The sequence below is a fragment of the Achroia grisella genome, unplaced genomic scaffold (genome assembly GCF_030625045.1).
Source record: "Achroia grisella isolate CSIRO2021 unplaced genomic scaffold, CSIRO_AGI_Agris_v1 utg2770, whole genome shotgun sequence".
Classification (NCBI taxonomy): Eukaryota; Metazoa; Arthropoda; class Insecta; order Lepidoptera; family Pyralidae; genus Achroia; species Achroia grisella.
In genome coordinates, this window is record NW_026712764.1 from 117,132 (window position 1) to 130,413 (window position 13,282).

Genomic DNA, 13,282 nt, shown 5'->3' on the forward strand with positions numbered 1-13,282 from the left:
AGCAGCAACCGTTCACGAGGTAGGATACTGTTAAAATGTTAAAAATATAAAAGAAAGTAGATTTTGAGAGATGGGGCAAGGGGATTATAAACTATCTACATTGATCGTGGTGAACGTAATATACTCACATTATTCCGAGTATAGTTGAAACCAACGTACCTAGAGGCAAGGCTACTGTCGCCACTCATATATATTAGTTTGTTTACGCTGTTCTCCATCTTCATAGAGTAGTATATAAATATTAGTGGACGCAAAGTATTTTTGGTGTGGGCGGAATTTGAACTCACCACCTTATCTGAGTCTAAAGCGAGTAGTAAACCACTGGGCCAGAATGCTCTTTAAAAACTTTATTAATCTGTCTAGTTACTTATCTTAGTAAATTTCTCTATAAAATGTGTCTTACATTTTATAGAGGCCAAGGTTTTTTTTCAGTCGAGATTTATGTAATTGGGAAATAAAATAAAAATATTTTACAAATTGTTTTATTTAAAAAATCAACGTATGCAAAATAATTTTGATATTATTTCAATAAATTATCTGAAGCCATAACAATCAATGTAACTCTGCGACCGGCCACGTGACTTGGATAAGATTTAAGAAACATCTTGAGGTGTTTCCGCACTTCACCGACAACCAGCGGCAAATGAGTTCTGGTGGCGGGATCCGCAGTATTTAAATGTATAATAGCATCTTCCAAATATCTGTGGACAATATAAAATTATTACTTATGTAATCTAGTATTTCTTGTACGTTATTTATTACTTATATATAAGTTACAGACATTTTTATTTTTTTTAACAACTCAATATGCAAGAGTGTCGAAAGAAAGTGATACTACAACTTAGACCAAAGGGTAGGTATTAATAGATTTGACTAGCTATTATTCGCGACATCACACACGTGAAATTTAACTTTTTTAAATTTAATATCTGCCAGTGAAATTCCTGTCAAAATCGGTCCAGCCGTTTCATAACTTAGCAAGAACAAATATACAGATGGACAGACAAAATTGATTCTTTATTTTTTATGTTGGTACCATATATACTTTTTAGACACTTCGATTTTATTTATTTGTATAAATGTCATTATAATCGCTTATTTCTGCTGTCAAGCAATTTCCTTATAATCTGTGTTTAGGTTGTAGGGTGCAGATTAGGCAGGGAAATTGCAGGATAAGCTACCAAGCAGCTTGCTTGCTGGTAAGTGCTGCTTCAGTTATAGAGCGGTGAAATTATAAGATAGAGGCCGTTCTAGTATTACGTAAGCATTATGGCATTATTTTGGATTTGGGGAATCTAGATGATGATTATGTCATCGGAAGTTATTTACTTTTTTACACGAATGGCAATCCTCGCATTGTCATTGCTAAAAAAATAATACATTAATTGAAAAATTCGAAAGACGATTTTTTCCATTTAGTGGTCAAACTTCACCAATTATATAAAAAAAAATTACCTGCACTTCAGCTGCGTGTCATGCACCATATCAGTAGCCAGCTGCTGTATCAATGACAGAAGGACCGACTGTTCCAGTTTACATGGCGCTGCGAACACCGTCGCAGGGTCAGCAGCGCGGCATGCAGTCATCACCAGACCCAAGTCTGATGCTGATAGTGCTTTCTCAAATGAGCTGTTGACGTCGCCATCTTCGATTAGCTTGTTTATTTCTGCTGTTTGCATCTATATACAACATTCTAAAGTTGTAACATACTAAGAACATTTTTCGGACTACTCTATGGCCGCAACTGGCCTTTACAGCTTCACGGGAGGATAGGGGGCGATTGCAGATGGCACTCCAAACGAGCGAAAAGACTTTTGGAGCGGCTGAATGTTAATTGCGTCCTGATGGATATCGGTATCGGTGGTGGATGTAATTTCGGTCTCCGTTGAAAAAGCTAACTATAGCTCTTTTGCTTGTAATACAACCGTGACTTGAAATTTACAAGGGAGCAAGCTGACCCTTCCCGAAATTTTTAACAGTTACTTAAATATAATTTGAACTGCGGCCCACCCTAAATGGAGGCCTCTTCTGAGCCAGAAGAAGGTTGTGATGTTATTTATTCTATTTTTGTAAATTAATTTTAAGTCTACCTGCTTTTAGGAGGCAGTTGACCCCGTGGGTCTTTACCCCTGGAGTCGATGTCGGGGCATAAGGGGGCCTCGAGGCCCCAAAGTGCACCCTCCTAGGGGTACCATGGAACTCCACTATCTGCCAACTTCATTGACAAGTCTGACAACTTGCCATGAGGTTGATTGTAAGATTACTTGCTACTTTAGTTAAAAATACGTGACGTTTATGATTACCATTTGGTCTATAATAGACAATTCAGTGCCAGCTGGCTGCGGCGAGCTCACGGGCGCACATTCCAGCGGCGGGGTGCACGGTTCTAGTTCTTCCAATATACAGTCAGGTGCATTTATTGACAGCACTTCCAGAACCTTCTGTCGCCATTCCATTAATTCGTTTTTCAGTAATCTGTTTAAAGTTAGTAATAATAATAACCCTGGACAATCTATACAGCGTCATCTAGTCTACCCTATAGTTAAGCTAAGCAGAGCTTGTGTTATGGGTACTAAATATAATAATAATAATAATAATCTCAGGACAATTCACACAGACCCAAGTTAAGCTAGCTAAAGCTTGTGTTATGAGTACTATATAACTGATACAAATACATAGATATTTTTTTCTAAATACATACATATTATATATAGAAAACACCCAGACCGACTCATGAATATAAATGTTTGTGCCGTGCAAGGAATCGAACCTGCGACCATCGGAAGTAAGGCAGTGTATTAAACCACTAGACTACCGAGGCCGTCTAACTAAATAACTGATATAAATACATTTTTGTTGTAAATACATACACAATATACATAGAAACCATCGGAAGTAAAGCATGTTAAACCGCTAGACTGAGCTGTTATGGAAGTTAGGTAAATTAGTTGTAAATTCACCATAAAGATGGAGGGAAGTCAATCTGACATGGTACATTGTTAGCAATGGTGGTTACTAACAATCCCCCTCCCCCCAGACCACCGAGGTCATCGAATGTTTACTAATCTAAATATATATAACTCAAAGGTGACTGACATAGTGATCTATCAACGCACAGCCCAAACTACTGGACGGATCGAACTGAAATTTGGCATGCAGGTAGATGTTATGACGTAGGCATCCGGTAAGAAAGGATTTTGATCAATTCTACCCCTAAGGGGATAAAATAGGGGATGGAAGTTTGTATGAAACTTTGTCAATTTCAAACCGATCGGGCTGAGACTTTGCATGCATAAAGCTACTATGACGTAGGCATCCACTAAGAAAGGATTTTGATAAATTCCACCCCTAAGGGGATAAAATAAGGCGAGCGAAGCCGCGGGCAAAAGCTTGTTAGTAATATTCGTATTAGGAAGGAGCTAGGCTGGCTACGCTAGTAGTCTCGGCTCTACACCAATGAGAGGAAGATTGTGGAAAACAGAGTCCAATTCTCATTATAATATTCGTATTTTAAATATTTAGATGAATATTACGTACTCTTCAACAGTATATTGTAGAGTATGTAGGAGGTTGCCCCTGTTTGTGTGATTCTCCAACAGATGTCGGTGCTGGTCGAGGGCGTTCCGTAGAGCGCGCCAAGTTTTATGCGCGTGTCTGGTGAACGAGCCCGAATTCTCTTCAACTGTAAATTAATAAATAAATACTTTAGATGTCTCTTAATATTATAAATCTACAAAATACGTGTATATTTTAATGTATATTCACAAATCTTTGAATATCTTGGCTTCCTCTATATTATAACACACATGTATTATACATTATCTATAGACCTTTGAAACTTCTCGAATAACTATTTTTTGCTGAAATCTGCATTAAAAACCTTTGGGTAATTTAAAAGGTATAAAGGTATAAGGGCCCTTATACCCTTATATAGTACAAAACAAACAAATAGAAGTGACAGTGGCTACATTTTTGTTTTATACTATGTAAAGAATATACATATTATTATAAACGTGAAATTTTAAGAATATGAATGGATATATGTTTGTTATTCTTTCATGCAAAAACTACTGAACGGACTTTGATGAAACTTTACAGTATCAGAATAACACATAGGCTATAAATTTCACGCGGGGAAAGCGCGGACAAAGCTAATCAGAGAAAAAACTTTCACTGCATTTTTTTTTAAACTAAATTTAGCAAGTAGTTTTTTTTTCGGACTTCTCTAATGCTGTTGGCCGCAGCTGGCCTTTACAGCTTCACCGGACGTTATGGGGCGAGTGCAGATGGCACCCCAAACCCGCGGAAGGACTTATGGAGCGGCTGAAGGCCAACTACTGCCTGACGGATACGACTTTAGTCTGAGGGCATCACTAGGGGTTCGAACCTCGGCTCAAGCTGTCGTAATTTCGATCCCCGTTTGAATCAGAGGAGCGCCCGGGGGCGCCGGTGTGGAGCACCCGGGCGAGCGCAGGCGCCCGGTTGAATGAGCGATATTGTGTGTTTGAGGTCGTCGTCTTCGCCGGCGAGGACGGTGTCGTGTGTGTGTAAAAGTGTGGTCGGGTTGGCACTTAGCAAGTAGAGTCCGTACTTAGTAAAGAGCCACTACATACATCTTTTCCAAATAACTCGACATAGATAAATGTTCTACCAATACTCACTTTCAGTGAAGGCCCCCTCCACAGCCTTGGTGACATGTTTAACGAGTCGCCGATGCGACCTTTCCAGCACGGGCAGGTACAACGTAGACATGTCTTGCGTGATGCACTTCTCTATGACACTTTTGACTGAGCTCGCAGTTGCCGCCAACATGCTCTTTTTTAAATCCTTTTGAAGGCATAAAACATTATTGAGTTTTTTATGAGATTAAAAAAAAAGCATAATAAACATAAAAAAAAATTGGGACCAATCTGAAAGTATAGAGTATACTTTCAAGATGATCTCATTTTTTTTAAAGTTCCAATCTTCTAATAAAAAAGTGTTTTACAAATCGGTTTATAAGTGTTGGAGTTATTATTCCTTAAAACGCTTGTTTAGGGGAATTGATATTGTGGTATTCCATAAGAGGGCCTTTAACCCACACCATACAAACCCTGAGATCTTCACGTCTATATCTGACGCCCATAATATTAGATTGTACATATGAATATTTCGCGTAACGGAAATAAGTATTTTTAATATCAATAATTAATATAGAGCATAATATATACAGCTATAACGCGCTCATGCTACGCAGCTAAGCACAGTGAAAAATAATCTGTGGCGCTAGTTGTTTGCGCGGGAAAATAAAAGAGTTTAATTAAAGATCTATGTTTTGTGTTGTCAATATTATAGTAAAAGTGAATTGAATTGGAACCTCCGCTATTTTTTTAAATACGTTAAAAACTTTATTTGACTGTTAAGTTTTGTTTGCATTGAAACTTACATCGCTCTGCAGGAATTTTGTCATCGCGTCCTTTATTTCGCTGTCCAGAGAGTACGCCTGCTTGAACTCTATGGCATCGAGTAGACTTTTAGCCCGGCTGTTCGTCTTTTCTTCAGAGCAGTTAACTTCTGCTTGTTTTATGCTTGATTGTTCCATTAATTTACTGTAAATAACAATATTGTTTTATGTACCTGGTATAGCCAATGTGATTTTTTGCCAACAGTTACAAAAAGTAGGTAACTATTTGCACATATTATTTATTATTTTTTTAAATTACAAGGTATTAAAAAATGTTGTTTATTCAAATATCAGAATTTCTTATGTAGGTATATTTGTGAATAGAATTGAAAGACAGATAATATTTTTAAGAAAAATCGTACCTGATTATAGATGTTAATATAAAAATTTACATATAGAACCATTCCTGCTCACCTCTGATTAAAAAATTTTGATATTAAATCAATTGAATACTGGTTGTTGAGTTGACCGGAGTTTTCTATAGCGGACATCGACTCGCGGATCTCTCCCTGTATCGCGTGCAGCAGACTACACTGCTCCAAGAACAAATCTAAGTACAAACAAAACAATATGGTTTATAACTATCAATAAGAATTAAACCAATCATTCTGTAAGAAATAACGAAGCTTGTCGTAACAAATCGTTTTTGCCGAAAACATCATTTTGTATTCCACTGCATAGGGTTGGAAGCCTATTGCTAGCTATGTACCATGTCAGGTTGATCTCCACACAGTTACCCCTGGAAAACATTGAGATAGTTCCTGGGACATTTATCATGATGGGCTAACTGACCTGACCTCATCTTATCATCCTCCACTGATGCATTATCAATTAATAAATATATGTTGTATAACATAGCGGTTTCTTTGTATTTATTAATTGTGCGCAAGTTATTATTATTATTATTAAATTACAATTAACAACTTAACCTTAATCTACACTGAAAACTATTGTTGTGGTTTATTATCGGTGAAATCATGACAATGGGCTAACTGAGCTAAACCTATAATCCACCACTGAGAATTCCGTCAGCGTATTCTAATATTCATTCATAAAACAAACGCATCCATCATTATAATATAGAATCCAAGAGCTTAAGCTAATGGGTACATATTGTGTAGATGCCGAAAGGTCCTATGTTATGAAGTAACTTTCAATTTGAATTTTTATAAGAAACTAGCTGATCCGCTCAACTTCGTCTGTACACACTCACTCAATTTACATTATATATTTTAAATTATAGCCTGTGTTATTCTGATATTACTGTAAAGGTTTATCAAAATCCGTTCAGTGGTTTTTGCGTGAAAGAGTAACAAACATCAATTCATAGTCACAAACTTTCGCGTTTATAATATTACTAGCTACTCGCCCCGGCATCGCACGGCTGTATTGTACATTCCTCTTCCTCTATTTATTAAAAGAAACCGCTTATGGAAATGCTTTGAGTAGTTTTAAAGATATAAGAATACATAGAGACAGACAGCGACAGCGACTTTATTTTATACTATGTAATGATAATGATGTTATTAAGATAATATAGGTACTCACCATTCAGCTTATCAATCTTCTGTTCCAAAACGGTGTACCTTTCACTGTTCAGCGGCAACTTATCACCCAATCCGCTGTCCTGCATCCGTTTAGCATCTCCCAATGAGACATCAGACTCAAAATCGTTGACAATGTATATCTCCACTGACGAATCACTTATCCTGCGGCTATATCCTCTACAGCTGGGGAAAGTGATCTCTTTAACGCCCTCATTTTGTAATGAACACATTGATTTTGACCTTTCTGTGAATTGTTCATCGTTCTGGTTTGATTTACGATCCATTTTCTCTTTATAATATTTCTAGACTTTTTAAAATCTCGTTAAAAACTTAATATCAATTAAAATCACTATGTTTTTTAATATTAATTATAATTATTTTACAATGAAACTGAATATTAATTAGGATGTTTGTCGTATTTACTTTTCTACTACCCACATATTAAATTTGTAACGGATGCAATGAATAATTGTAGGTAGGTAGTTTTGTTTTTGTATTAAAAATGTAATTCACTTGTGTTTACACAATTACCATGTACATTTATCGAATCGTTATTCTACGGGAAGTATAATTCTCGTCTGTCTACCCCAAAATATAAGGAAACATGTATGAATATAAAGTATGATATGAAATGGAACGAAATTCATTTATACAAATTGGTGACTGTTAGATAAACTTGGACTAAAAACTCAAAATGTGATATAAAAATAGTAGACAGTAAATTATGATATGAAATCTATATTTATTATTAATATTAAATAAACTAGGCGTAGTCCTCATCGCGGCCTGTGAATATAGCCTAATATGTTACTACTGGCACAGATAATATAATATTACTATTATATTATCTGTGATATTACATAGTACTGGATAATAACCAAAGCGAAAGAAAGATTTCAAAATCGGTAAAGTTTTTTCAAAGTTCATTCATATTATAAATATACAAAAATTTTATGTTTCCTATTTATAATATTAAGTATATTAACAATATGTTAGGCTTCAGTTTCGACAAAAAAACAATGGGACCAACTCGAGAGTTAAATCTATCTGTCAACTAAAACAATTGCCATCTAAAATTAGTAATTATGCTGAATATGTAATGCAATTCAATTTATTAAGATGGAGTACAATATGAATTTTATGGACATCAGTGACTGGTATGAAACTAGTTTAATTAGCTTACGAGTTGAAATAAAACGACTATTACAAATCAATAGGCTTTTATTTATACATTTCTTACATTAGCTTGAAGTTTAGAAAATGCGTTATAAAACACACAGACAGTCATTTAATACTAACAGATATAATGCTATATTCTGGTGCACCACCAGCAATAGCATTTTTAATTAATAAAAACAAATTTTTAAAGATAATTTAACAATAAACAAAACCGTTATCCAAATCTAAAACTAAGGGGCTGAGATTGTAGTGATGGGGATTACAGATGCATTACTAGTAATACTCTAATGGGTGCTCCCCGTGGACCCTCTGGAAACCATTGTAATTTGTTCCTGGAGAATTCACCATCTGACCTCAAGTTCATCCTATCGCCCTCCACTGGCGCCCCGTAAGCGTATACCATCAGCACTAGCGAATGATATAATCACCCAATAAAAAAAATGAAGTCGTATCACGTTTTCATAATTGAAAATCATATATCAAAGCGAAAAGAATATAAATTTCTTTAGCAGTCTCGTCTTACAACGTTACCTAATACTTAAGCTCGTATGTTTACATTTGCAACTGGCAAATTTTTTAGTTTATGTTAATTTTTACACAAATATTTTTATGACTACGTACTGGAATTGAATGAAGTTACTTTGTCTTTCGTGGTACGGATAATTTCGAAGCGATACTGAGGTTGAAACACCGTACTCACCCTGAAGAACACTCCTGGATTATGGTAACATAAATAAAATGGGCACATAGTAAGTTCATTAAATTCCATATACGACAACAATACTTAGTTATAAAAATATTAATAATTTGTACATATTCATAAGACTTCAAATGTCAGTTTATTAAATAAGAAACCACTGCAATAGCGTTACGAAATTCGCGGTTTATTATGTAATGTTGTTGATAACAATTCTCAATTGTGACAGATATAATACTATCCATAACTACTATCCATATGTTTGCAATTTTATTAGGGAACTGTAGAAATCTTGGGCGAATGTGAAAGCGTTCCCATGTCCTCAGCGATATGTTTGAAGAAATGTTAGAAATAGCCGTAAGGTTTGTACACCTGTAACAATTACTCGTCTCACGTCTTTATATATTGGTGTACCTTGAGATTCTCTAAACCTCCATCAAATAACGATTTTATTAATTTTCTTTTTCCAAACAATAGTTTTGAAATGAATTGCTCGCTAATCTTTATATATAAAAATTACGTGTCGTTGTTTGTCCGCGATGGACTCCTACTACTGAACCGATTGGAAATTTGATTTACACATTGTGTGCAATTTCATAGCTCATATCTTAATTTATGGTCGCAATATTATTTTATTCAAGAACCTTTGCCACAGCAACGCGTGGCCAGGTCTGCTAGTAACGAATATATATCTGTAAGCTATTCACAAAAAAAAAAACCAAAGCATTATGTACTATCGACGGACCGAATAATTAACCAGCCTTGTATCGTAGTTTGTAACAATAAGAAAGTCATATGAATTAAAAAAAAGGAGCTTACACTACTGTAGCATTGCAAAACATTTGCATTCTCTGTTAATTTTTTAAAATTATTACTAAATTTTGCCAAATATAAGGTACTACCTATATATGAATAATTAATAAAATAAATAATACCTAAAATGTTCTCATAAAAAAAGAATGCAATAACACTGCACTGAATTTTTTTCAGTTCAGAGTATAGTCGTATTTTTAATTAGACGAAGCTAGCTGACAGTAGCTAATGTCACATTGTAAAATAATGTTGCCATATTTAAAGTAATAGTGATGCGTTCAGTTCTCAGTTAGATGAATGAACAATGAGTGTGAATAGTTAATCATTACAAACTACAAAAGAAAATTGTATAAAAGTGCTCTGATATAAGTTACTAGTAACTACAATCAGTTTTTTGACGGCTTATTACAAAGCGCGCGGCTACTAGTGCCAACACAAATCAACGTCGCGAGCGTCTGTCGCCATTTTGTTCGTAATTCGGCTTCTAACCTCTGGTCTGAGAGCACGAAATGTTTTTTTTGCGCTCACGCTGTTTTATTAAGTTTTTCCTCATGTTAATTTTTACACAATATTGTGTTTGTGGTAATTGTTGGGTATATTGTATATTTACTATATTGTTTCATACAAACAATATGGATCCTCAACCAAGCACGTCAAGCCAAAGCTTGTCTCCAAGAAAGACGTTACCGAAAAACTTATGATACAAAACGTCTACAAATACGTATTTGAGAAAGCTGCTTCACTATTACCTATTGAGGCTCCCAAAAAACAAATGTATTTCGAAAACAGCTGACATTTTGGGAATTGGTGTGACCTCAGTCTACAATGTATTAAAATAATACAAAGTGAACAATTTAAGTCTCCGGAGAAACGTGGAGCGAAACACTGTTTCAAAGATAAATTATTATCAATTTTTAGACAGATTTATAATTAATGTCACTGAAAGCGAAAATGATTTTTTTATCTGATGATGAATAAAAACAAATTTTGTAATAAGCGCAGTTTTTTATTTTTATTACCTAACTATATTATGTTATATATTGTTATATTTTTTACATATTTAGTTTCAATTACATTATGAATTGTAATTAGGACAGTCTTAAAAGTTTCCACGCAATTTTTTCTTTACGTTTAAAATACTCGGTATTCAGTATAGGTAGATACAATATAACATAATCGTCGTAAACTCGTTGGTATGTATAAAGCACGGCTAAAATTCAAACCCCGTACCCGATATCGGCAGTTCGGCACACTAACTATTCACTAGACAATCGCGGCAATTCCATTAATTCAGGAGTTTTTTCAATGATTCACTTTGTCACAACACTATTTTTATTTCATCAAATACTGACAACACAGTAAACGTCAGTTGACTTCGTCTAATTAAAAATATGACTATAGCGTGTTATTACATTTTTTTTATTGTTAAGGATTGTGATTACAAAAAACCTATTTGAAAACTTCGAAAGTTAAGTATGACATAAATGTACATACATTTTATTTCTTGCTTTTGAATTTAGTGCTGCATATACATCCTTAAGGACGTTAGTTCATATTTGGACAACAAAAAAAGTCAAGTGTTCTGTCACAACGATGTTACTAATTAACAATTCCTCTGACTACCCCATCCCGGATAACAGTCATGACGGTATGTGTAGGTAGGAAAATATATGTAATATAAAAAAAAACTGCTGATGTTGCGAAAATTCAGTAGCAACTGCTCTTACACAATTAGATTCGTGAAAGACATTCAGAGAGAGATAGAACATCTAACGCATACTCACAAAAGAGACGACTATAGAGGTCTTTTAAAAACCTTAGCACTAAATAATAATCACTTTCAGTCACACACATTGTTTATAATTTCACTTTAATATAATCAATATCACGTTATAATCGTATGCTAGTAATCATCGAAGTCGAATGACGCATTTATAAAAAAAAATAAGACTTGAAACCATCTGACAGAGAAAAACTAAAAAAAAAAAACTTATAACAAAAAAAACACTGAACTACTAAAAAACACGATCTAATATATGCTTTAATTTAGTCACTAAATAAAATATTAGAATACTTCAATATAATATGGTTTTTATCACGTCATGTTTAACATGGCTGTATAGGCTAATTACCTTAGCAATGTGTATTGTCTTTAAAAAAATAATAACATTGTTATTTTCAACATTATGTTATTTTATAGAAAATCGACTTCAAACGCATTATCAAAGATAACTCAAATCAGATCTTCATTAAATTTGAATATGACCACATGAGAAGCAACAAATATATAATAATAAAAGAATTACTTAAATTTGTTCACCTAGAAACAAATTCTAAAAAAGTTTAATTGAGAATCTGCTCCTTTTTGTGAAAAACAGCAACCCATTGTTGAAAACACAGGTGTTATGCAAAAAATGCTGTTAATGTACAGAAGGGACTTCTTTGGAAATCAGTTATCACCTTTCCTGCAATGGTATTTCTGAACCGATACAATATAGGAACATAAAGCGTATGCAACTCACACGTTAAAGGGGTGGGGGAGAAGTCGAAGATAATAATATCTCAGGACAATCCAAATAGCGCCATCTAGTCCCAAACCAAAGAAAGCTTGTGTTATGGTACTAGACACTTTTTTGTAAATACATATAAAATGTACATAGAAAAGATCCAGACCGATACAAATGTTTGTACCGTGTGGGGAAACGAAACCGCGACTATGGGAAGGCGATGTTATAAACCGCTTATAAACCACCGAGGCCGATCAAGTGTGAGTCGACATACAGTATGGTTGTCACTAGGCCTCGTCCTTGGGGGGTTAATCATGAAATTCGTGTGCCATACTTTATAAATAACCCTAAAATGGATTCATAAGTAACAATCACGGTAAATATTACACCACAAGTTCACTAAATCAATTGGACGTCAAATCATTCTCAATCAGTCACGTCACAAGTTGGCCCAATTTAAAATCACTGATTTAACTACATAGTTATAAGTGCGGTCACACTTTCCGTTCAGTACGACCTTGTCTTATACCACATCGTTCTGATTGGCTAGATCACTGTTATTTGACTACATACATATATATAAGTGCGGTCTCATATTCGGCTCAATGCCACCGTTGTTCTATGCAACATCGTCCTGATTGGTGCATATAGATTGGGGGCGAGGCATAGTAACCGAATGTGCCAATCGAACGCATACGACAATCATCCGACTGAATCGAATAATATGACCGCCGTAACACTGGTCAATATTAACACTAACTGCTGAGGTATCGCGTGCCGAGTCGTAGCAGTTGCTACAGCTACATGGACCTTAATTCGCCTGACGAAGGTTCGTATTTACATATCATACGCTCCGCCAGGTGAGTTGACGTGTACCTTCAGGTGCCACAGTTTACATATAATTGTGAGAATAGCTGTATTTAAACGTACGGTTTTTCACGCGCAAATATGCTATCACACAGGAAAGAATAAGTGTATAAATATGGACAAAGAGAACAAGAGACCGCGCGAGCTAACAGTGCATTGCCGTGTTCTTCAATCGTGCGTAATTTAGTGCTTTTGTTAAATAATACATTTTTATTTCAAAAAGTTGGAG

At 34.9% G+C, this 13,282-nt stretch overlaps 1 protein-coding gene across 1 annotated transcript; it reads right to left on the reverse strand.

Moving 5' to 3' along the window:
• Positions 1–520: 520 nt before the first annotated feature.
• Positions 521–7,274, reverse strand: LOC131843079 (enhancer of mRNA-decapping protein 4-like). The gene is made up of 8 exons (XM_059191675.1): positions 6,992–7,274; positions 5,858–5,993; positions 5,426–5,588; positions 4,662–4,827; positions 3,538–3,682; positions 2,304–2,475; positions 1,456–1,679; positions 521–701 (listed from the first exon to the last, which is right to left on the reverse strand). The coding sequence occupies exons 1-8, from the start codon at positions 7,272–7,274 to the stop codon at positions 521–523; spliced, it is 1,470 nt and encodes a 489-aa protein (XP_059047658.1).
• Between the last annotated feature and the right edge of the window lie 6,008 nt (positions 7,275–13,282).